This window comes from Vicugna pacos, chromosome X (assembly GCF_048564905.1).
Source record: "Vicugna pacos chromosome X, VicPac4, whole genome shotgun sequence".
NCBI classification, from domain to species: Eukaryota; Metazoa; Chordata; class Mammalia; order Artiodactyla; family Camelidae; genus Vicugna; species Vicugna pacos.
The window spans coordinates 41,026,850-41,053,446 of NC_133023.1; the positions used below are offsets into that span (position 1 = coordinate 41,026,850).

A 26,597-nucleotide genomic window follows, 5' to 3' on the forward strand; every position below is an offset into this window, starting at 1 on the left:
TCTATATGCTAATAACAAACTCTCTGAAAAAGAAATTAAGAAAGCAATCCCATTTATAATAGCATCAAAAAGAATAAAATACTTAAGAATAAATTTAACCAAGGAACTCAAAGACCTATACACTGAAAACTATAAACATTTACGTTAGAAACCGGAGACACAAATGGAGAAAAGGAAACCCTCCTACATTGTTGTTGGGAATGTAAATTGTGCAGCCACTATGTAAAACAGTATGGCGGTTCCTTTAAAAACTAAAAACTAAAGAGCTACCATATGATCTAGCAATCCCACTCCTAAGCATATATCCAGAAAAGACAAAAACTCTAATTTGAAAATATACATGCACCCCAATGTTCATAGCAGCACTATTTACAGTAGCCAAGACATGGAAGCAACTTAAGTGTCCATGAACAGATGACTGGATAAAGAAGATGTGATACACATACAGAAACACACACCTAGTGGAATATTACTGAGCCATAAAAAGAATGAAATAATGCCAGTGAAGCAACATGGATGAATCTAAAAAATAATACAAGTGAGCTTACATGCAAAACAGAGACAGACTTAGAGACATAGAAAACAAACTTATGGTTATCAAAGGGGAAAGGGAGGGGGAGATAAATTAGGGGTATGGGATTAACAGAAACACATTTTATAGATAGATACATAGGCAGACAGACAGATAGAAAGATAGATAGATATAGATATGTATAGATAGATAAGCAACAAGGATTTACTGCATAGCACAGAGAACTATATTCAATATCTTATAATAGCCTTAATGGAAAATAATATAAAAACTGTATATATATATATATATATATATATATATATATATATATATATATATATATATATATATATAAAATGAATCACTTTGCTGTATACCTGAAACTAACACAATATTGTAAATCAATTATGCTTCAATTTAACAACAAAAAAAGGAATAACTAAACCAAATATCCAAGAATAAAAATAAAGAAATTGAAGACACAAACAAATGGAAAGATATACCATGTTTTTGAATTATAAGAATTAGTATTGATAAAACATTCATACTACCAAAGCAACCTACAGATTCAATGCAATCCCTGTCAAAATTCCAATGACCTTTTTTTCCACAGAATTAATTGAAACAAAACCAGTATCTCATAGAGATATGTGCACTCCCATGTTCATTGCAGCATTATTCACAATAGCTAAGATATGAAAACAATCTAAGTGTCAATTGGCAGATAAATGGATAAAGAAAATGTCATGACAACACGGGTGAACCTGGAGGAATCATGCTAAGTGAAACAAGGCAGATAGAAAAAGACAAATACTGCATGGTCACTTATATGTGGAATCTAAAAATAAAAGTCAGATAGAAATAGAGAGCAGAATGGTCATTGACAGGAGCTGGGGGTGGGGTAAGTGGGATGTTATTGAAGGAGTTCAAACTTTCAGTTATAAAATGAATGAGTTCTGAGGGTCTAATGTATAGCATGATGACTGTAGTTAATAATACTGTATTGTATGCTTAAGATTTGCTAAGAGAGTAGATCTTAAAGGTTCTCACCAAAAAAGTATACATATATCAAATCATCAGATTGTACACTTTAAATATATACAGTTTTACTTGTCAATCATACCTCAATAAAGCTGGGGGGAAAATTAAGGTTTTTTTTCTTTGCACAGAAGACAAGGAACCTTTCTATTCCCAAAGAACCACCTACCTCCAACCATCCAACTATCACCACTACCACCTACTCTCCCCATACTTCACACGCACACACACACACACACAGGCAATCTCTAGATGAAGTGGTAAACTATCTATCCTATTCATCTACCCATTGATGTAAGAAAGCAAAATTTATATCAATTTGTAGATAGCATAGTAATAAATTTTAAGGGCTAGGAAGAGGGAAAATGAGAATAGGCATTAAGGCAGTCAGATTGAGTACAGAGGCTCTAATAAAATTCCTCCTTCATTTTTAGGTTGTTCCTATTTCAGCACTCAGTTTAAGTAAATATTTACTACTATAATATATAATTAATATTATAATATATAGTTAATAAATACACTATAAAATAATATAGTTTATACATGTAATTAAAATTAATAGATATATAAATTACATTACTATGCAATATATACTATACAATATTACTATGGATGGCAATACTTGAACTGTTTGGTTTTCATCCCTGTCACTGAAGGTACTTTTGAACAAATGTGCAAACCATAGGACAATGAAAGAAGTGAAATTCTGAGCCTAAAAAAGAAACCAGATTGGGAAAGAAAATATTCATATGCACTTAAAATATGAAAAAAAAATCTCCATGAGGAATGTAAAACAGTTTCCCACTGCTCATTAGAAAAAACATGGTGAGCTGTAGCAGAGAGGTGGAGATTTTGTAGGGGGGAAAATGGAAGAAGAATGGAAGATAGGGCAGAATGGGACCAGAAGGAAGTATAATTTGTGATGGGCCTCAAAGAATAGGCAGGATTTAGTCAGTAGACAGAACTAGAAAGGTGTTGAGAGAAGGTGGTGAACAAAGCACTGGGTATGTTTAGGAAATTGTGAGTTGTCACACTTGGAGCTTACTGTGTATGGCAGGGATTGTAGAAATAGCCTCTCAGGACAGCCTTTCTGGATTAAAATCCTATCTCTACCATTTAATAGCCCTGAGACTCTGGGTAAATTATTTAGAATTCCATATGCCTCATTTTATTCCTCTGTAAAATGGGGAAGAACAATAGGAATTTATATGGTTGCTGTATGGATTAAATACAATAACATATGTAAAATGACTTAGAACAGAGTCTGGCATCCAGTAAGCGTGCAATAAACGTTAGCTATTATTTTTTTATTTGGATGAAGAGCAAAGGAAGTATGCAGGATTTAAGGCTGAGAGAGAACACAGAAGCCACATTACGGAGAACTTGGGTTGCCAGACTTGACAGGTTGGTACTTTTTTTTAACATTTTTATTGATTTATAATCATTTTACAATGTTGTGTCAAATTCCAGTGTTCAGCACAATTTTTCAGTCATACATGGACATATACACACTCATTGTCACATTTTTTTCTCTGTGAGCTACCATAACGTTTTGTGTATATTTCCCTGTCCTATACAATATAATCTTGTTTATCTATACTACAATTTTGAAATCCCAGTCTATCCTTTCCCACCCTCCACACCCCTGGCAACCACAAGTCTGTATTCTCTGTCCATGAGTCTATTTCTGTCCTGTATTTACGCTTTGTTTTTGTTTCTTTGTTTGCTTTTGTTTTTTAGATTCCACATATGAGCGATCTCATATGGTATTTTTCTTTCTCTTTCTGGCTTACTTCACTTAGAATGACATTCTCTAGGAGCATCCATGTTGCTGCAAATGGCATTATGTTGTCGGTTTTTATGGATGAGTAGTATTCCATTGTATAAATATACCACATCTTCTTTATCCAGTCACCTGTTGATGGACATTTAGGCTGTTTCCATGTTTTGGCTATTGTAAATAGTGCTGCAGACAGGTTGGTACTTAAATCAAAATGAAGAAAGTTTTGAATAACAGAGTGCCATAAAGGCGAACCAACTGGTGTCAATTTGTGGTAGGAGATTTTTTTGTTTTACAGCTCTAGCTACCTGACAATGTAAAGGGCAAGCTTGTGAGAGAGCTTTTACCATCAATGGATGAATTCAAGCACAGCCTGGTCAACCAAATTCAAGGATGTCATAAATGGTAGTCAGGCAGTGGGCCAGTATTGGCCAACTTGAAAGGCCTCTAAGATTCCTTTCAACTGTAAACTGATTTCAGATAAAGACCCTAGGAACAATATAGAAGGAAAATTTGTGCAAGGCTAGGAGCATGGAGCCAGAGCAAATATTCAAGTGAGAGTGGGCAGTACAGGTGTGTCAATGGCAGTAGGTGGGAATACACTGTTTAGGATTTTGCTGGTCTAGAATGTCCAAGCTGGAAAGAACCACATAGATCAACCAGTCAGTCCAGTTTCTTCCTTGCACAGACAGGGAAATTAAAATTCTCAGATAGAGGAAGTGACTTGTAGGGTAAAATTAAAAGGGGTGAGCCTAGAGGCAGGGAAGCCAGCCAGGAATCCAGAAATCCAGAAATGAATAAGGGCTTAGAAGAGGGTGGGAGTAGCAGGAATTGAAGGGAAGGGAGTAAATAGGAGGGCTGTTTTGAAGGAAGAAGGACTGACAGCATGTGGTGATTGATTGGATATAGGGGATGAATAAACAGTGACTCCAAGATTTCAATGCTAGCTGAGTGGGAGGCAGGAAGTCAGGGACAGAGCCTGTTTGGCAAGAGGAAGATAATAAGTTCCGTTTTAGATATATTGGGGTTTGAGATTTTTAAAAAAGAGAAAAAAATTCAAGTAGACACTGTCCATCAGACAAAGAGCCTAGAGCTCTGAAGGAAAGGTTAAGGCAAGAGATTTGGTAGTCATGATTGGGTAGGAGCTACACATACTGTGGTGATCATTTTGAAATGTATATAGACATCAAATCACTACATTGTATACCTGAAACTAATGTAATACTATATGGACATTCTACTTCACTTAAAAAAAAGAGATTTGTGAGTCATGAGATCTCATCATTGCTCTTTCTTGAGGAAGGGGGAAAGAGAGGCAGACAGAAGAAGAGAAGACTGGAGAGAGGCAAAGAGAACAAGCAAGGGGTGGAGCTTTGAGCCTTGAGGGATATTTACAAGATGGGGATGGGAGAGGCAGCTGATTCATAGAGGATAATGGAGACACAGTGAAGAGGACAGAGAAACGAGATAGTTCAGTGTCACGGAAGCCATGCTGGCAGCAGGGCTTGGAGAATATCAGAAGGATATATTAGAAACAATGCCAATGACTAGCAATAGTAAAGATCAGTTAAAAAATTGAATGTAATATGACCATTAAAAAATGAAGCATCCCTGTATATATTGATAGAGAAAGATCTCCAGTATATGTAAGTGAAAACAATCAAGATGTAGAAGACTGTTTTAGTATGTGTAAAAGGCAAGATCAAGAATCTATATTTACATTTGCTCGTGTGTCGACAGCGATGCTCTGGAAAGATACATTAAAAAAAATCTAAGCCCCATGGTGGGTGGTGAACCTGGGCAAATGAGGGACAAGGATGAACGGGACACTCTTCTCTGTCTACCTTTTCATACTAACTGGCTTTTTTTTTTAAATCTCACACCAGTCAGAATGGCCATCACTAACTGGCTTTTGAATCATGGGAATATGATACCCAGTCAACAAAAATTTTTAAATAGAAAATAATTGTGTAGAGAAGACAGGGAGGAGGATGACAGCGAAAAGGCCAGTAAATCTGGTCCTCAGGAAGATCTCAGTGGATGCCAGATTGGCAAGGATTAAGGAATACATAGGCTGTGAGGAAACAGAGACACTGAGTATGCATAGATACAAGCATGTGCTGCACACCTGTATATAATGCATACACTATCTTTATCTGAAGAGTAAATAAGGAATTGGTAACAGTGGTTGCCTCTGGGAAGAGGAATTAGGGATAAAGAAACACTTGCCCATTTACATAATTTTAATTTCATTCCATGAACATTTATCACCTATCCCCCAAAAAACAATTTAAACCTATAAATTGTGTTAGGAAGACAAAGAAAGGATGGAAGGAAGGAAGGAAGGAAAGAAGGAAGGAAGAGAGAAGGAAGGAAGGAAGGAGACAGACCACTTAACAAATTTGGCAGCAAAAAGGGATGGTGAGACCATTTGTAGGGGTCAAGAGGCTCAGGTTGGGTTTTTTGTTTATCACTTCCCCTGTTCCAGTATGAGAGGCAACACAAGCATTGGGAAGAACAGGTACTCAAAAATCTGAATTTTGAATACCAGCTCTGCCACTTACTGGTCCAATGGATGTTGGAAACCCTCTGAACCTCGATGTCTGCCTCTTAGGATAGGGACACGACTATGGACATCACATATACTATATCATTTAATCCTGAGCGCCTAATCCACACAGTTAAGAACTTCCCAGGACAGCTTGGGATGACTGTTTGTGTGACCTCCTTTTTCTCCAGTGCTAGGGTGCACACAGTGTGGTCAGTGGAATAATTAATATCGGTATTAGAAAAAGAACATGAGGCACAAAAAGAGGCTTGTGAACAAAATTACAAGGTATAGTGGGACAAGAATAGGATTTGGGGTCAGGCCGAGCTGGGTTCAAATCACAGCTTCTACCACTTACTGGCTTTACTTTGAGAATGTTGTTTGGCCCCCCTGAGCCTCATTTCTTTATTTTTTTCTCCTTATCAGTAAAATAAGAATCCATCACTTAATTTACAGTAGTGATCAGAAGATTAGAGATTGTACGTATAAAAGTCCCAGAACATAATTGGGATTAAATTCATGGTAGCTTTGATCATCCCCAGGCCAGAGTGAAGGCTCCCAGTCCACGAAAACAGCAAGGCCAGTTTCCTACTGTGCATTTCCATTCCCTGGCTCCTTCGTACCAGACCTCAAAAAAATAAAAGCACATCAGCTAGCCCTTTGATTTTTCAAGCACCTATGAGGTCACCCAAAGCATTCCCTCTTGCCCTTTGAACTTTTAATTCATTCTCAAATGATTTACTGGCTGCCTGGCCTCCAAATGACCATGCTAGCAGTCATGTCCTTCCTCTCTGAGGCACTGTCCTTTTGATAACCACGGTGCCCCTGATGGGGTTACCATTCCCACACTTTAGGAGCACGCTTCCAAAACAAAACTGTCCACTTTGGCAGGACCTTCATGGGAACAGCAAGAAGGAACGAGCAAGCTAACAGTCTGTTTCTCCCACCAATGCCTGCAAAGGCGGAATGACCTCCTCTAAGATTTTACCCAATTGGTGTCCTCCTTCCAAACTTACTATGTGATCCTGATCAAGATAAGCATGTCCCTGGGGTCCCTTCTCAGGCCTGTTCTGAAAGTTGGCTCCAGTAAGTCAAACTCTCTAGCACTAGACTAGGCGGGAACAAACTAAGAAAAGCCCCCACAGTGGGTCTTAAACTGTCACAGTCCTGCCAGTGTAAGTTTCGATGTGTTTCCTTTAGTGCCTTGACATAACCTTAAGGGACTTCCACAGAGACAGCCACCAATTAGATGAGACCCCCTTGCAGCTGAAGTACGGAGACAGTTCCTTTGGGCCCTCTTCCGCATTCTCAGCTTTGAGTGAAAGTGAGAAAAGGAATGTCATGGTCAAATAATGAGGACACTTAAGGCACTGGGTATAAATACCAGACGGTGAGTCAAGGCCAAGGCTAGTCAGACAGAACACGTTAGGGCTTGCTTCAGCAAAAGTGAAAACACACACACACACACACACACACACACACACAGTATGTTCACATAAAGCTATCTCACTTCAGTTGAGGCACTGAAACACTTGAGTCAGGCCAAAGACTCACACTGTACCCTCCCTGAACACACAGCAACAGGGGGGTGGCTGCTGTTTTAAGAGTCTCGCAGCAATACTGCCCAACAGCAAGGGAATGCTGTAATCGTCAACCAGCAGGCCTCCCCAACATGCGAGCCTCCGGAACACATCTTACACACAGAAGCTGTGGCAGCAAGAAACCCAACCACTGCAAACCCAACTCCGGGCACCTCCTGGACCCACAGGTAGATACCCCTCTCCTCCACTGCTGCCCTCTCCCCTCTCATCCAGGGTTGCATCTGGGGTCCCTCTCCATTTCTATTGGCACCACTACTTCCTTCTCTGTGTCCCCTCTGTCCCCAGCTTGCATGTGTATGTCATTCAAGTCTCACTCCACTTACGAGGTGTCACAGAGAAGATAGGAAAACTTGGCTAGGATATCCAGCTCTTCGAGTCACGTCCCTTTTTTAAAATTTGTTTTTGTTTTTTTAATCGGAGGGTAATTAGGTTTATTTATTTATTTTAATGGGGGTACCGGGGATTGAACCCAGGACCTTGTGCATGCTAAGGACACACTCTACCACTGAGCTCTACCCTCCCCTCATATTCCTATCTAATTTGGGACTGGGAGAAGAAAAGGGCACGTGAACAATGACTGAGTACAAAATTTTGGCTTGACTCTTCCAGCAAACCAGATGCAGGGCAGCCAAAGTACCCAAAGATTTCTACTGGAAAAACAGAAGTCCAGCCTTCCAAAAAGGGAGAGATGACTTCCACCAGGAGCAGACTGAGAAGATGCCCTTGGGGCTGACAGAAGGGCTTGAAAGGTAGGCCCAAGTGGGAGGGGCAGAGAAGAGAGGAGAAAGGTTTCCAGGTCGGCAGTGTGAAGCTGAGCTACTCAAGGAACATCAGGATGGGACATTTGGAGGCCAGAACTTCCCAAGTGTGTTTACATGGGTAGGGAGGAGGGTAGCAAGGGAAACACTCAGTCTGAAAATCTGGATTCTGGAAGGAGTGCTGGACAGCAAGACTAGAGCCCCATGGAGAATAGTCCCTACACGAGTTTAAAGCAGTTTGGACTCTATTTTTCAGGTATCAGGGAAACATTATATGATTTGAAGTAGGAAGGGGGATAATCAAAGGGAAAGAGACCATAGAGGAGGCCACAACTGCACACTTGTTCCAGAAGGAGGCTTCTTCCTGCCTGTACCAGCTCTTGCAAGATCCTCCTTCAAAGGTGTCCTCTCTGTCTGAGATTACTATTTCAGAGCTCATTACTATTCATCCCTTTTAAGTTGGGTGAGATATCAATGACATTTCTGATTCTGAATGAGGCTCCGAATGTTGTACTAAAGTTGGGTCAGGGACTTTAAAAAAAAGAGTAGAAGCTTGATACAAAACCCCTAGTTGAGAAGAAAGGTGCTAGGATACATCATTTCCACGTCTGTAATAGCATCAGTTGGCTTGATCCCTGGTCTTTTCTAAGTGGTCTTTTCTAAGATGCCAACAGAGGACCTGGAGGAGAAAGAGGGATAAGGGAGAGAGAAAGAGAGATAGAGAGATTGAGAGAGAGAGACAGACAGACAGAGAGAGACAGAGAGAGAGAGAGGGAAGGAGGGAGGGAGAGAGGTGCCAGCATAAGGCAAAACCTGATTGTCAAGTGCTTTTCTGGGGCCTGTTCCAGATCACTGTCACTTTCAGGCTTAGACTAGAGCTCAGCCCTAAATTAGGGCTCCAACCTAGAAGCCGGCATGGGAGGTGGAAGGGCCCCACCTGGGTCTTAGCAGTGGGAATTAACTCTCCCTGATCCTTAATTCTTTTGGCTTTTATTAGTGGCTGGAAGGGGAGAAGGATGAAACCCGAACCCTAATGCAGCTGAGAAGGGCTAAGAGCCAAAACCTTCCTTAAGCAGATACAGTATGTGCAGGGCCTGGGCAAGTCTCAGAACACTGTGCATTGCTCCAGCCAAAGGCACTGGGAAAACATGAAAATTACATATTTAACCCTTTACACCCAGCGGTGAAGAGTAGCATCCTCCCACTAGAGCTCACCCAGCAGAGAGAAGCTGGCAAACTGGCTCTTATAAAAGGCAGAGTACCTGGGTAGTCTTTTTCACAAAAATACCCGCCAGCGACTAGATATTCAAATCAGTTTCAAATGTAAGTTACAAGCTATTTCACCTGGTCAGAGGGAAGAGTTAGATACAGGAACGCCTGTGCCTATTAGGTTTTTAGCATTAAGTGAGTTTTACCTATACAAGGACGTAGGGAGTGAAGAGACCAAGTTCCACAGCGCAAGCATCTTTACAGCATTCTGAATTTCAGTTTTTCACCATGCAGAAAAGTATCTGGTGCTGCACCAAAAAGTAACACATCTAGAAAGCAAATCTAAGAAGGATGGAGATGGGAGAGGGACCAGAATGCCTGTCTCTACACAAAGTTAACCTTTCCTGAGAATTTTCTGTAAACATGCAGGGCATCAGGTCAAGGGTTCGGGTCTGATAATCACTCCAAATTTGCAGAAGTCTCTTAGTAATAAAGCGATGTTTTCCAGGCAGATTTGCAGCCGATGAATTTGTGAAGTAAATCCCTATTTCCTTTTTATTTTATTCTAAAACTCAGGATGAAAGTACAGAGAGGACACACTGCAAGCAATTAAATCATACTCGCACGTTTAACAATACTTCTTCGAAGGTCACATTCCAAGAACCAATACTACTGCAGAAATATGAACAATGATATTCACAGATTAATAATACTCTACTGTGCAGAGAGCATAAAACTACAAACAACAAAAATGCAATCCAGACTTGAAACTCCAGTGGAGTTTACCTCACCAAGCCTCCACATTTTACTTTTCATATAGAGAAAACAGTCCTTAAACATCTTGGCAAGTCAACTGATGTTTTTTAATAGCCTCAAACTTTTTAACATTTCCAGCTATTTCCAGCTTCATGTCTGAATGCTGGCATTTTGACAGTTTCTTCTATTTTTTTGTTTGATTCTTGGATTTCCCCATCACTTGAAAGTTCTAAGTTATGCAGAAAGAACTTCAGCCAGTCATACCTCAGGTGACTAGGTATTTTGCAGATTGGATGAGATAGCAAGACAAAACTGTAACCAGAAAAGCCCATGAAATAACAATGCAAGCCTGTTCCAATGTCTGTTGGGGCATGGGATTGTCTGGCAATTAAGTTATTTCCACAACAATCTGCAGATTAGTAAATTGTCTGTGTTAACCATTATGTTCCTAAAATAATGACTTGTTGTTTTAACTGACCAGTGGGCTTAAATAAACAAATCCTTTTTTTTAACTGCCTATGGAACTTCTTACCTTAATTTTCCTACAGATACCCCAGGCTCAGAAGGTCCAAAACTGATCTAAACCTGGTTGTCCCCCACCCCAATCCCTGTCACCACATAGAGCCTTCTAGATTAGAAATACTGGCTTCATCTCTGGCTCCTACCTCTCCCTCATTTCTTCAGACCCAAATGGTGTATTATTACCACTGTGTCTGGCAACTTGCTAATATATAACAACAGTCAGCACATTGCCAAGGTGACTGATTCCTTTCTAATGCCCCTTCCAATTGTCTTATGCAGGTCTTTCCTCATGGAAGTACTTCTGTGGCTGGGAGTGTGTTAGGTGGTTTACTTTTAATACATTAATTCTAACCCTCCAAAAACAACAAAATGACTCTGTACTTCCAACCTGAATATATCTTACCGTCCAATTTTCTGGGCTCTTCAGAATAACTCACTCAAATCCATTTGCCCTTATATCTCATTACTCTGCAAAAATTGAGCAGACCTCTACTGATTCACTGATCCGGCCACACAAGCAGTATGACATTAGGCAAGTTACCTAACCTCTCTATGCCTCTGTTTCCTCATCTGTAAAATGGGGTTAATAAATGAGTTAGTTTGTGTTAAAACAGAAAACCAGTGCCCCAGGTACACACTATGAATGACAATATTTTTAGAAAACAAATAAAACTGACATTTATGAGGCCCTGTGCTGGTTTCACTGGCCATAGAATAGCTCAGCCCTAGAAGAGGCACTCGATAAATTTAATGAATGAATTAATAAGTGAGTCAATGAACAAACCACATATACCCTGCCCTTGGGGAGCACCTACTGTTAGTTCACTGTGGGGTGAACAAACTGGCCTGTCACCTGTCTGTGTCCTTAGGACATGCAGCTCGTGTACCAACTGGAATGAATGTCTTTCTCTGCAACCTGCCTAAATCCTGTTTATCCCTTCAAGACCTCACTTCAATTCTTCCTTTTTTCGACAAAGCTCCCCAACCACATTAGCCTACAGTGAAATCTCCTCTCATTGAATAAATGTTGCTCTTAGATCCTATCCCATGGTTTCAGGACTTAAATTAAGGTTTTTGTTACCTGGGCATGCAGTAGTGCCTCATTTCAACAAAAATGTCATTTCCAGGGAATAGGTCTTCCATGGTGACCAGCTCTTGTGTTCCCTAGGTGAGGGTTAGGCACTTTACAAAGCACTCAGCATATGTGTGTTGACGGTGGACTGACTGACTGACTGACTGACTGATCGACTGACTGGAGGCTTAACTGAGAACTCTTAGGTAGGAGCCAAATGAGGTTTAGCATCACCTTTCAAATTGCTGTCTCTTCAAACGTTAGCCAGAAATCATGTTTGGTTTTCTAACTTCCGTCAACAGAAAATGGCACATTAAAGATGTCCTGCCATTTCATACAAGTTCCTATCATTCAGTAACCTCATACACTTCCTTTTTTGAGTTTAGAATTCCCTTAAGAGAATTTCACAAGGGACACCTATAGGATGCTTTTTCTTTCTTAAACAACATACACATCTAGTATTTATATGAGATAAAGGATAAAATCAATCTCCCTCCCTACTGGAAAAAAAGTGCAACTTTTCTTATTTTCATTTTGCAAATGAGGAAACTGAGACCCAGAGAGGGTGCACCCAGTGATCTACAAATATTGAGTGGCAAAGTGAAGACTGAACCTCAGGTCTTCTGAATCCAAGCTCATGCTTCTTACCCCGATTTGAGATTTAGAACAAAATAAAACCAAACCGAACCTTTCCTTTGATGCTGACCACTGAGGGGCATGTATTGGTAACATAACCAGTTTTTGCACTAAATTACATTTCTCTAATCTCTCTCTCTTCCCCAGCCCCTTTCATTTCTCTCCTTTCTCTAGCTCATTTCCCACGCCCCACCATATTCATATCAAGTTCTCTTTCTCTCTTTCACTTATGTAAACATGAGAGTGTAGAAACAGCCTGGGATTTGAAGTCAGACAGAGTAAATCTGAATGCCAGCTCTTCCACTGACGGTGGGATGTGGAGTCTGTTACTTAACTTCTCCTGAGCCTCAGTCCCCTCATCTGCATGATGAGGAGATCAATATCTACTGCAAAAAGCTACTGTATAAATTAAATAGAATCTATGTAAAACCCCTATAAGCGGCAGAATTTGCCACAGAGCAGGTCCACTACCTCTCCTATCCCACCATAGCAAGGCCTGGATCTCCCTTTGGGTTCAAGAGCTTGCTGAGATCAAATCAAATGCCACTGCCTTCGTCCAGTGAGACACAGCCACACAAGTGGAGTATCCAGGTCCTTGTCTGGTCCACTTTGCTGCCTGTTGCCTTAAGACTTCCTGGTTGCACCTTGAAATTAGCACAGAGCTCCAAACTCTCAGTCAAGTCCTCCAAAGAACATGAGATTTGATGAGAGAACATAAGACCTGATGCTGACTCACCCCTGAGGCTCCAAGATATCATCACTCACCTTCTCAGTCAGATAAGATGCCAATGAAAACAGCCTACCTATAGACTTTTTCAGCAGAGCTTTTTACTTCCATCAAACACAGACCAAAAGAAATGGAAAACGGTAAGGCGGCCCAACAAAGACAAGGCTTTAGCTTGTCATCTTCTCATAAGCAAAGATGGTGCTGCAGCCATGAGACTCTAACCCCTTTCCCGCATAACTAGTTGAACCAGCTTTACTCTCATCTCTACCTCATCTCACCCCTGACACCCTCCCCACAAAGAAAAATCAATTTCTGATGGACCGTGAAAGGCAGTATAGGAGAACCATTCAAGACTTCCCTGCTAGAGGCTTAGGAAGAGAGGAAACATACAGCTGGGAATCTGCTGAGTGGCATTCTGGTGGGGGCCTGAAGACCCCACAAAGGGTCTGTCCATCATGGGGCTTAACCCTTGATCCTGTCAAATTAGTCCCGCCTCCTGCATTCCTCACAGATGTAACATTAAAAGACTTGAGTGAAAGTTAACAGACCATGCCGCCTGCTGGCCCTGAGAACATACCAGGAAATGGCCACTTCTGGAAAGATCGGAAGTAGTAGCGAAGTAGGGAAATGCCAGGCACTGTAAGAACTGCCTGCTGTCAATCAGCCTTCACACTTCCCCAGCCTACACGGAGCAAGGATCCTAGAGCCCCACGCAACCCTTCAATAGAGCAGAAGCTTGCCCCGTGGAGAGTCTGTGAAGAAACAGGAGGGTACAGAGGGATGAATTAATACACCAAGATTACTCAGCAAGGTGATGAGAGAATATCAGCAAATCGACAAAGGTCCAGCCCACTGTTGAAACAGGACTGAAAGAGACACAGTGTGAGCAAACTTCCCCCTGCTCCAGCTATCAATTTGCAGAGGGCCTTCAAACTTTATCAACCTTAACTCTGTGAACTTTTCTCACCCTCTGACCAGAAGCAGAGCTGAACCAAGAGAGACACAGCTGGTACAGCAGACTAGGAGGGCCCATTGTGACCAAAGAAGAAAAAAAAAGTTGGGTTTTGGATGGAGGGCAGGGAAGCCAATGAATGAACAAAGAAGTAATGGCACTTGAATGAGACAGTCCAAAATGTCAGCCTCGAGCAACTTGGTACTGATGGGAGGGGGCTGGGAACCAAAGACTGGACATGAAAGAAGGGCAGCTTAGATGCCTGGAAAATGTGTGTCTGTGGCTACCAGGCAGGGGCTCACTGCGTGACATGGTGTAGTCACAGACTCACGCTGAAAGAGGAGGAAGTGGAGGTGAAGTCGAAGGGGAGGGGTTAGTCACTTTGAGAAACCAAATCCTCTTGATCATCATGATTTCAGGGCCCAGCTGGGGTGGCTTCATGCCCAAGTCAACATGTCAGTGTGACGTGAGGAAGAACGAATCATCCGTTGCAAAACTAGTGCCTAAGACAATCTTTCCACCTGGCCCATTCACACTGGGTGGGGCAAAGGGGTAGAAGGAGACAAACCTCTACCCCAGTCCTTGGAACACACTCTTTAACAGGAAAAAATAATATCTCAACTTATTCGTTACTGACTTACTCAAAGTCTGTCTGAAGCAGGTATGTCAGGAGAGCACCAGGAAACAAAATATTGGCTCGATAGAAACTGAGTGAAAGTGATCTAGATACCAACATAAGCAAGATAAAAGGGTCACTTGCTGATTACAAGATAACCCAGATAAACCCGGAGTTCAGTTTCGGAGAGAAATTTAATGACGCATACACTGTATGTATACACAAATCTGGTCCCAGCAACATGGATATGAGCGGCTTGGGCCGCACTAGTAGTAGAAACCCCAAACTCATCTATATCTATGTAACAGAGACCTCTAGAGCACATGTTGTCCTTGACTTGTGGATAGATTGTTTTCTAAGATTACCTTTAGTAAATAAGCAGCTTGGGGCTCTGAACACAGTTCCCTGTAGACATAATATTATAAATGGTGGTTGGGTTGTCATTTCATCAGTAATACCCTATGTATGAAATAGGCCTCTCCAGAACTGTTCTGAATCTGGCCACTATCAATAACTGTGCTGGAAGACATGTTTCCTAGACTTGAACTCTCTCTCCTCCAGGGCTCTCGTCCTTTAGTAATAATGAGGATTAAACTTCACTTTAATACACTTCCCCACTCAGGGCTTTAGTAGCAAGAAGTGGCATCTGTCCAATTCAGGTGACAAGCTGGGAAATATGAGGGCCTGCAGGGGACAAGGCTGTAGGTACAAGATCTCTAGTAGGAGTGACTCTCGTGGGTATTCCAGTGACAGACGGAAGACCTCAGGGCACAGCAATGACAGCAACAACAGGAGATTTGCAGTCAGTGCCAGTGGCAATGTGCAGGGAAATAAACATCTGACGGGGCTGGAGACACGGACTGCTGTATCTAAATTCCTCCAGGGGGTCTCTGTAAGTAGGAGACTGCTTGTGTGTCACATATGGTCAGCATCTTCAATCTTGGAGACACCGATTTGCTCCAGAAGGGGAAAATTAAGTTCAGAGAGGTTGTTCCTACAAATCCCAAGCCAGCAGTTGGTTAAAAATCAAATCAGTCTGATGTTCCAGAGTTCTGATTTTGACAGTATTCACCAAATGTCACTTCCTTCTTCTGTTATACAAATTCCTGCTCTGTAACTCTGTAACTCTTTGTAGAAACATACATGCTCCTGGAAGTTAGGGCTTATGTCTTCCCCATCATCTCCCTTAGAGCACTTTTTTCCAAGGATGACCTGGACTAAGGGCAGGGCTAGGGGCCATGCTAAATAAATAGCAAGAGATGAGACATGCCCCTCCCAAATCTCTTATGTAGTTGCCCTAGATGCCCACGTCAAGGCCTTGGGCAGGTGTGCCTTAGCAGCAGCACAGATACTTCCATGAAAAGAGGTTGCTTGACACAGAGTCTTCATATGGCATGGATGCCAGAAAGAGCCCAAGTGGTTTTCAGCTGTATTTTTTTTCTGATAATGGTCCTACTTAACTTTGATCAGACTGTCCTCAGTTACTGTATTCAGCTGCGGGTTCTGTAACTCAAGAGGAACATAGCCAAGCTGGAGTGCATCCAGAGTGGAAGGAAGAAGCAGGAGAGGTGCGATCTCAGATCCTGGAAGGAACAGCTGAAAGGGATTGGGCTTTTTAGCCTAGAAAAGTGAGACAGACAGACATCCTCTATCTTCAGGCCTCCCAAAAGTTGTCCTAAGATTGAGAAAGCATTCTCATTCCATGTGGTACCAGAAGGTAGAGCCAGGACCCATGGATAGTAGGTAGAGAATCGTTGCAGCTTAACATGAGAAAAAGCTGTTTATGGTCCAAACTTTTCAAAAAGGAAATGGACTGCTGAAGAAGGGAATAAGCTTCCCTCCTACTCCCAACCATAGGAGAATAAGCTCAGGGCTAGTGCATAGGAGGCTCATGGATTGGTTAAGATTAAGACCAGATACAATGGAATACTACTCAGCCATAGAAAAGAATAAAATAATGCCATTTGCAGCAACATGGATGGATCTGGAGATCATCATTCTAAGTGAAGTGATCGTCATTCTAAGTGAAGCAAGTTAGACAGAGAAAGACAAATATCATATGATATCACTTACATGTGGAATCTAAAAAAAAAGACACAAGTGAACTTATTTACAAAACAGAAACAGACTCACAGACATAGAAAACAAACTTATGGTTACCAGGGTGTAAACAGTGTGGGAAGGGATAAACTGGGAGATCAAGATTTGCAGATACTATTATATATAAAATAGATGCAGAACAAGTTTCTTCCATATAGCACAGAGAACTAGATTCAATGTCTTGTCATAACCTATAATGAAAAAGAATATGAAAATGAATATATGTATGTATATGTATGACTGAAACTTTATGCTGTACACTAGAAACTGATACAACATTGTAAACTGACTATACTTCAATTTTTAAAAAAAGACAAATTGTAGCAAAGAAAAAAAGAAAGACCAGGTGACTTCCATAAGGTCCTTCTCACTTTGTGAATCTGTGATTGCAGCCTCCTCCAAGGACAACATTAGGTTAGCAGCCCTGAGTTGTGTTTGCCCTTTGGAGAGAGGTGGGGGCTCGGTAGTGAGAGCAGCCCTTCACTTAATCTCTGCTGTTCTTCATTAACTTTTCTCAGATGGGTCAGCATCTTTTTGCCCCTGGTTCTGAAGGAGACTAACTATCAAAACCGTGATGTTCCCTCCAGATAAGCAGCACTCCATGAATACCAACCTCAAGTCAGAGTCTCTCTTCTCTCTTAAAAAACAAAGTCCTGTGAGGTTGGGGAGAGCAAGGGGCAAAACCATTTGCATTTTGTTTAAGGGACAATGTTCAAAGTGTCTTCCAGCCGGAGTTGAATTATTATCTTTGAGGTTTTGGAGAGGGAAAAGCCTCCAACAGGCTTGGTTTATTTTCACTGGAGGGAGCACATGTGTGGATTGCCATAGGTTACCAGGTGTATTAGGATAGCCCTGAAGGCCCAAGAGTGGTGTGTACCCGAAGCCCAGCCAAGGCTTACCAGACATAGCACCGGCCCTTCTAGCTTTACTACCTCCCTCCAACCTTCTTTGTATCTCTCTGCACAGACTCCTACCCCAAGTCCCCACATGATGCCTTCTACTTTCTGAGAGAGACTAGCAGTGGGCGAACTGAGGCAATAGACATCTTTTCAGATTCTAGAAGCAGAGATGAGGAGGGGATTCATGGAAGTCACCAGGCTGGGCTAAGTCCCCAAGAAGCCCACCCGGGAAGATCCCTTTGGGAATGCCAAGCCCTGGTCTGGGAGATGGGCCTGGCCTGAAACAAAACTAAAAAGGTTTCACAGAACTATCCTTTGTCTTGTAACACTACATCTGCATCCCCAACAAGAACTCAAAGTTGCAGCCAAATTTACTGTTGGCCATGGGACAGCCTCAATCTGACTTTCCCCGAGTCCTCTTGAAACCACAACTGCCTCTTTGGGGGCTTACTCTAGAACCAGGGGTCACAGTGGGGTGGGGGAGGGGTGAACAACAACTTACAAAGCATGCACTGCTGGTTTCCTAGGCTAAAGACAGATGGGAAACAGTATCTGGGTTTGCCTGATTCATTCTCACATCATCCATAATAATAAAGATGGGGCAGATACTGAATACTCCCACTTGGCAAATATAATTTTGGGTCTAAAGAGGGTAAAATAATATAGCAACATCAGTGCACAGTAAGTGGAGGAGGGGAAGCTTTGCTCCAGGGCAGTAACTAGCACCCACTTTCTTCACTGTGCCAGATAGAGACTGCCACCAAAAATGGGCCAGAAAAGGGCAAATATGGAGGTTGAATCTGTTTCTGCCATGTCTTATCCTCCTCCCCAATTTTCCTCCTTCTCCTGCATCCCCACACTGATCTCCAAACTTTCTCTTCTCCACCCTCAGGGCACATTCCCAAGACCTCAAAGTGAGGATAGGAACCTACGCTACAGCTTAGCATCTCTCTCTGATCATTACCTGGTCCCAAGGTTCCCCCATAACAAATATGAGGTAGGCTTCCACATTCTAGGCACTCTTTTCCCATTCATCATCTTTTCTCAAATTCTTCCACTCCCAAGATGTCTTCACCTGTTTCACAAGCTCTCTCCCAGCATGTATGCCACACCAGACCCAAATAGCTTTTGTTTTTTTTCCCATGACACCAAAGGAGGTTCTCCCATATTTCTCACCATGGTTCTGGTACCTTACCTCTGTCTCTGCCTGACCTAAGATCATCACAAGTGATTTGGAGTCACCAAAACAGTCTTCTCCTTCTCCCTGAGCCGAGACTCCACCAGGGAGTATCTGCAACCCAGTCCTAATCTACTGTGGAACCACAGGCTGGCATGCAGAGCATCACTGGGGAGGGAGGCTGCCAAGATTGGGTACATGCCTGAACAGTATTTCCCCATGCCCCTTCACAAAGTGCAGTACTACCAGAAGAATCAAGAAACTCTCCAATTAGAGTATGCGGGGAAAAAAGGGAACCCTCACATACGGTTAGTGGGAATGTAAATTAGTGCAACCACTATGGAAAATAATATGGAGGTTCCTTAAAAAACTAAAAATAGAACTACCATATGACCCAGCAGTTCCACTCCTGGGCATATATCTGGATGTATCTGTTTCTATTTTGCCTATAGATTCTTTTCAAAAACTCTGATTTCAAAAGATACATGCACCCCAGTGTTCATAGCAGCACTATTTACAACAGGCTAGACATGGAAACAACCCAACTTCCCATCAACAGATGACTGGCTTAAGATGTGGGGAGATTTTATATATATATAAAATTGTATATATATAATAAAATTATATATATATATAAATATTATACCCACACATACATACATATATGCACAATGGAATATTACTAAGCCATAAAAAGGCTGAATTATTGCCATTTGCAGCAAGACGGATGGACCTAGCAAGTATTATGCTTAGTGAAATAAGTCAGACAGAGAAAAACAAATACTATATAATATCACTTATATGTGGAATGTAAAAAATGATACAAATGAATCTATAGACAAAATAGAAACAGACTCGCAGACAGAAAACAAACTTATGGTTACTAAAGGGGAGAGGGACAAATTAGGAGTATGGGATTAACAGATTAACAAACTACTGTACATAAAATAGATAAGCAACAAAGATTTACTGTATAATACAGGTAACTATACCCAATATCTTGTAATAGCCTATAATGGAATATAATCTGCAAAAAAAAATCACTATGCCATACACCTAAAACTAACATAATATTGTAAATCAACTATATTTAAATTAAAAAATAATAACAACTTGAAAAGAAACTCCCCAAGTAGTAGAAAATATGATAGACTTCAAGCCTACTACTGACTCACCAGATAACAGACCAGCCACTAAATGCACCATGGCTTCAATGTTTCCATCAGTTTCTTTACAACCTTCCCTGACTGTCTCACAGGGTGGCTGTAAGACGCTAACTAAATTAGGGATGTGGAAACACATTATGAACTGTAACACTGTATGAAAATATAACAAAGGATCATCTTCCTCAGTCTGAAACCCTTCTAAGCAGAAAAGGGCCAGAGGTAGCATAACGGATTGGTTACTAGACCATCCTAGTCTTATTTAAAGACTTGAACCTCATAGTAGACATAGGGACACCTAAGTCCAGGGAGGGCAAGTGATGTACCCAGGATCCCATGGCTAGTGAGTGGCCGAGCAAGGATTAGAACCCGAGTTTTCGATTTGCCAATACAATTCTCTTTCTACACTCTTCCATTCCTTTCCCACCAATGTGTGCAGACTGAGGATCTTTTCAAGAAGAAAGCTGTATTGTTCTGAAGCACAGGGGAAACAAAACTAAGGTAGAAAAGTTTAAAGAGGATTAATGAACTATGCCACAGAGTGTCTTGGCAAGATTTAAAAAAATACAGGCAACCATTGCACTTTTTAAAAAATATCATGGCTCCTTTATATAATGTTGGGATAACCAGGTTATACATAGCTGGCTTTTACTGTAAGGAAACAAGCTATCCGGGAGAGATGGGAGAAATGATTTTACCCCCTGTATACCCAAATGTGTGTAATAATGAGCTTTCCTGTAATAGGGGTCAACTGTACATTCAGCAGAAAGGGAATCATTAAAAGGCACCCTGCCTCTCAACACACGAGTCACTTCCTCAACAGCTTGGCCAAGGAAACCCTCATCTACCCTCAAATCATCCCCCCGCCAGACCACAAATTGTCGGCTGCCCCATACTTAGTAACACCCCCTGCCATGCTCGTGCTGGCTCACAAAACAATCAGGGACCACAGCAGCCACCACTCCCTGGGGTGCCTCTCCAGAAGGGTCAGCCCTGGGCAGAGGTGAAACATGACCTCTCCAAGGCAGGTTGTCTGGACAGACTGGAAAGTCTGTGGCTGGTGTCAGGAGAAAAAGGGAGGAACTGTCAGACCGTGGAGGACTGCCTAGACAGTTCTGACCTTGGTGGAAAGGGGGAGGGGGGAGGAGGGGGAGTTTGTTTAGAACAAATTCCTGAAGGCCAGGATTTCCCTCCTCGGAGGGGATGTTTGAGAGTGTTTCTGTTTAAAAATAAATTTTAAAAAGGTTATTACTCCCTCCCTCCTTTAAATAATGTTAAGAAAAAGTTATTACTGGAGGGAGACATAGGATGCCTTGGGTGTGGGGGGGTGGCGTGACAGTGGGTGACAAAGGCATCCCAGGCTGGTGAGAAATACATGACTAGTATGGGGAAAGGGGGTGCTGGGTGAAGATCTGGGCTGGTTATTGGTGTTTCAGGAAGCTAAAGAGCCCAGGTTTCCCTGACAGCCCCTCAAAGTTTTGCCTCAGCAGAACTAGAGTGCTCAAGCCAATTGGTACACCCCATGGCGACACCCCCAAGTTGCTAAGAGTTTGGGCCCCAAGGCCCCCATGACCCCCTACATACAAGACAACCAGTAGCTACGATGCCAGGAGAAAGGGGCACTGGTTACTGCGGGGGTGTGGCGGGGGGCATTTACCGCCCCCTGCTGAGATGTGACCTCCGTTCCAAAGCCAAAACAATAAAAGTGACATTTGCTCCCCCGCTGAGAAACTACATCTTTCTATCTCCAGCCCAAAGCCACATCTTCCACCTCAATGGCCATCTGAGAGGGTTAGAAAGGGAAGGGCTTTTAAGATTTGAGCATTTCCGAGAAACAACAAAAACCGGGATAAAGTTTGTGAAGTTCGCTCCCCCGGCCATCTGGCGCCTCCAGGTGAGTCGTCCTGCAAATCTCTGTTCCTAGTTACAGCCCCAGCGGCCCCCACCCCCCTACCCTCACCCCTACCGAGGGGATGGCTCGCTTGGGGAGGAGGGGGTTCTGGAGCGCTCGGGAGAGCGCCTCTCCCCTGTCCTCAGCTGCAACTTGGCTTCCAGCAGACCACAGCCTCCTAAAACAAACAAACCCTGGCGGCGGCGGCGGCGGCAGCTCCAGCACAGCTGCGATCCATGGCGCAAAAGTTTCCTCCAAGCTCCTCAACGTGCAGGAAATCTCGCCGGCGCTGGGGCAGGACTCCGGCGGGAGGGAAAGGCCGAGCCCCAGCGGCCGCAGCAACGCCCCGTAGGCTGAATGGATGTGCGCGCGTCCGGCCGTGGGAAGTGAGGCTGACGAAAGCCACCGATGCCTCATCTCCGTTCCCACACCGGACCCTCGCCCTGCAACCTGCCCCAGCAGGACGGCCTGCCAGGCGATGAAGGGGTCAACGCCGCGAAGAAAGCTGCCAAACCATCCGGCCTGTCCCTTCAGCCCCTCGCTGCCCGCAGGGGCGCAGGAACAGCCAAGGAGAAACCCCCAGCGGCCACCACTGCCTCCAGCTCCAACGGAGGGGAGCAGCCGCCCCGACGTGGGGGAGCAAAAGCGGCCCCCGAGCCCTCCCGAGGATGTCTGCGCGCCGGGCTCTAGCCTCGGGCCCGCCGCGCTCTCATCCCGCGCTCCCGCCACCCTGAAGGGGTGTCTGCGTCGGGGCCGATGGCCAGACCCCTCGCAGACGCTCATACTTCCCGGGGGGGCCTTCATCCGCAGCCCGGGCCAAGTTTCAAAGTTGCTCTGAGGGCCGCGTCCCGCGGCAGCCTACGCACCCGCTGCTCGCTCATTCAAAGTTGTGCACCGCTGGGACCCAGCCGCCGGTTCTTACCTTAGACACTGTGAGCGGTTCGCAGTGTTCCAGACCTCCCTTCAGGGTGAAGCCCCAGGGCGCTCCTCCTTGCAGCTGCACCGGGACGTACTGGAAGGACCCAGGCCGGTTCTCCATCCTCCGCTCGGCTCAGGCGCCGCGGGGCTCCTTTTCCGCGGGGGCTACGTTGCCTCCGCCCCCAGCGGCTCCGCCACCATCGCCCTCCAGCGCTACGCCACCCCGCACCGCCCTGCTCCGCCTACTCTCCTGGCTGGAGACGCTCGGGCCGCGAGCGAGCGCAAGGAGGAAATGACACGGAGCTGGAGAGAGGGGGAGAGAGGGAGGGGAGGAGAGGAGAAGGAGAAAAAAAAAAAAAGAAAAGAAAAGAAAAAAAGAAGGAGAGGCGGAGGGATAGCACGTAATGGACAAGAGAACGGAGCAATGGGGAGGGGCAGTCCCTGGAACTCGCCTATAGGATCGCTGGGGAGTGGGAGCAAGGCGAGGCTTCACATCAATTGTTACATTGTTTCATTCAAGCAGCACCCCCCGCGCCCGACTTTGGTCCTCCTCCTTACTGCCGGGTTCCCCGCCCCTCCAGCCAGCCGAGGCGAGGGGAGGTGAAAGTCGTTAGTGTGGATGGCCCGCGTGGCCGAGTGGGCTGAAATGCTGGTTTCCCGATTAGCGCGTTCCTGTTTCTCTGACTGCCTTTTTCTTCTGAAAGTCCCGGGGAATTTGTGGACCTTGCCTAGAGGGATGGAAAGTAAAGCGAGCAGGCCAGCTAACACAGTGGGGCTGTGTGTGTAGGAGGCTCTGTGTGTACGAGCTAGGTGTGTGGGGTCATTATGAAACATTGCCCCAGAGCATAGTTTAAATAAAGAAGCACTTTGAGGATGCCCCCTGCCCAGGCTCAGCCGCACCCTGGCTCAGCGCTGGAGTCTATGGGTAGCACTGTGCTTGTCTATGTTCCAATCATCTGGAGTTCCTGGCACGGCCTTGCACTTGCCCCATGGAGATGGCCAAGCCAGGAATCAGCAAACTTTATGACTAACAGTATTGTTTTCACTCCTAAACAAACCTACAGGAAAGAGCATCCATTGATAAGCTGGCCAATTAGCAATGTTGCGCCTTTTGGAAGAACTGGCTTTTAAACAGGGGCCAGAACATCTTTGCTTATCTGTTCCTGCTTGAGGCTATAGTGTCTGAGCTGGGCTTTGGAACAGACCAAACAAATACCCACAGTCATCGTCTCCAAAAGTGAAATTGTTATGAAATCTGAGGCTGATTTCTCAGTCTTGACCTGGACATGGTTACCACTCCTCTGAGATGTTGTCTCTGGAGCCACATGCTGGCAGTGAGGTTTTTTTTTTATTGAAGTATAGTCAGTTACAATGTATCCATTTCTGGTGCACAGCATAATGTCCCAGTCATGCATATATATACATAAGTTTGTTTTCATGTTCTTTTTTATTAAAGGTTATTACAAGATATTGAATATAGTTCCCTGTGCTATACAGAAGAAACTTTTTAAATCTATTTATATATGTAGTGGTTATCATTTGCAAATCTCAAACTCCCAAACTTATCCCTTCCCACCTCCTTTCCCCTGGTAATCATAAGATTGTTTACTATGTCTGCAAGTCTGTTTCTGTTTTGCAGATGAGTTCATAGGGTCCTCTTTTTTCTTCCTTTTTTTTTTTTTAGATTCCACATATGCATGATGTCATATGCTATTTTTCTTTCTCTTTCTGGCTTACTTTACTTAGAATGACAATCTCCAGGTCCATCCATGTTGCTGCAAATGGCATTATTTTATTCTTTTTATAGCTGAGTAGTATTCCATTGTATAAATATACCACAGCTTCTTTATCCAGTCATCTGTCAATGGACATTTAGGTTGCTTCCATGTCTTGACTATTGTATATATAGTGCTGCTATGAACATTGGGGTGCATGTATCTTTTCAAATTAGACCTTCCTCCAGGTATATGCCAAGAAGTGGGATTTCTGGATCATATGGTAAGTCTATTTTTAGTTTTTTGCAAGCAGGGAATTTTAAAAGAGCCCCACACTAGCAGGGAAAGTTTTGACAACTCATTTATGACTCAACAGGACCTTCCCACTCTCTCTTGCCTTCTGGTGCAGTTTCATCTTCCTCACCAAGGAACACACACCATGGCACCCTTACTTCCACAGTCAGCTTTCTGCAGTCAAAGTTGTCACTCCTTGCCTCCATTTCCTCAATTGTCACAGCCTCTGCAAGCAACACACTTCAGCCTGCATGTGCCCCAGTAGGCCACTGAAACTTCTCCCACAGGCTTCCCTTCCTCCCCCAATCCTTTCTTCTTGTGACCTCCTGGACTGTCTGCATTAAAAGATGAGGACCTGACTTTTCTTTAATAAAACTCCAGTTTGGGTGGTTTACAGCCTGCTTTTTAAAAATCCTTAGAGCTGATTCACATGGGGAATCACGTTCAATCCTTTAGACTTTTAGACCCGTAAAAATCATCTTGATCACCTTTTTTTTCTTAGTTTGCATTCCTCCTACTAGAAAGCAGAACATTTGAGAAAGTGGCATCTCAGCCTGTTAATGCTTGACTAAGTGTCGACAATGATATAACACCCATTTGCTCTGTTCCACCTTGAAACTGGGCTTTTTCTTTTCTTTTCTTTTCTTTTTTTTTCTTTTTGGGATAAGACTCCTATCTCCAGGATTGTCACTTGGTGGAACTTAGCTTGTTTTCAGGTTCAGCATATTGAAATCTATAAAGTTCAGTTCACAGCAAATGTAGTCATCACTCAGGGTTGTACTAGAATTATGTGTCTAGACTAGAGGAAAGAGATTGGGAAATGGGAGACACACATGTGAGCCTTGGCCTTGTCACTAACTAGGTAGGTGACCTTGGCCAAATCACTGAATTGTTTTCAGTCTCGTATTTTTCATTTGTAAACTTCAGCTAAGAAGCCCTGACCTACCTACCTCCCAGGCCTGTTGAAGACAAAACTGAAATAATACATATGAAAACACTTTTGTAAGGAAAAAGTAAAAATCCTTACCACCTTATTATGCAAGCAAGCACAGAACTGGCCTTTAACCAGTCTATTTTCATCCCAAGAATTACTCCACACTGATGTCTTGTTGGACTCTTCAGTTTATCCTTTTCATCATTCCAGCAAAAGAATATAAATTACCTAGCCCCTGGTGCAAGCAGCACACAAGTAGCCATTTTGAACATTGGATGGCTAAATAATCTTGCTTCTTTACTGATAAGAGTCACAGTTAGTGGCAGGGATCTCATTCTTCCCTGGAAATAGAGTTAATGGGAGAGTGATTATGTAGTAGAAAGGTTATTGGGTAGAACTTGAGATGTCTGGATTTTAAGCTGGTTTGGCCATTAAATTGCTGTGTGATATTAAGCAGATCCTTCCCCCTCTCTGGCAACTGAAAAGATTGAGCTACTTTATTTAAGTTCCTGTATAGTTTGCAAGTTCTGTCACTACTTCTTAGCAAGCAGCTCAACATAGTGTATGTGCAAACAGAGCTTTGATGATGGAGATGAACCATGTGAAAATAAAATAAATGGAGAAGGATCCAGGGGTGTATTTCTGTGGAGGGGGGCAAAGGACAGATAATGAATTCACTCTAAAATGTGTTAAGCTGCCTGTGGGTGAAAAGGTGGAAGGCCCAGTAGGCAGGCAGAAATAGGAAACTGCGTATCAAGAGGGGAATGGTGACTGATG

At 43.3% G+C, this 26,597-nt stretch overlaps 1 protein-coding gene across 3 annotated transcripts in view; it reads right to left on the reverse strand.

Moving 5' to 3' along the window:
• Positions 1 to 23,175, reverse strand: part of SHROOM4 (shroom family member 4) — a 196,683-nt gene extending 173,508 nt beyond the window's left edge. For all 3 annotated transcript variants that reach the window (XM_072956511.1, XM_072956512.1, XM_006217833.4), the window contains exon 1: positions 22,882 to 23,175. In XM_072956511.1, coding sequence (XP_072812612.1) covers positions 22,882 to 22,998 — 117 coding nt within the window. In that variant the 5' untranslated portion in view covers positions 22,999 to 23,175. The remainder of the gene's footprint in view (positions 1 to 22,881) is intronic.
• Positions 23,176 to 26,597: the final 3,422 nt, after the last annotated feature.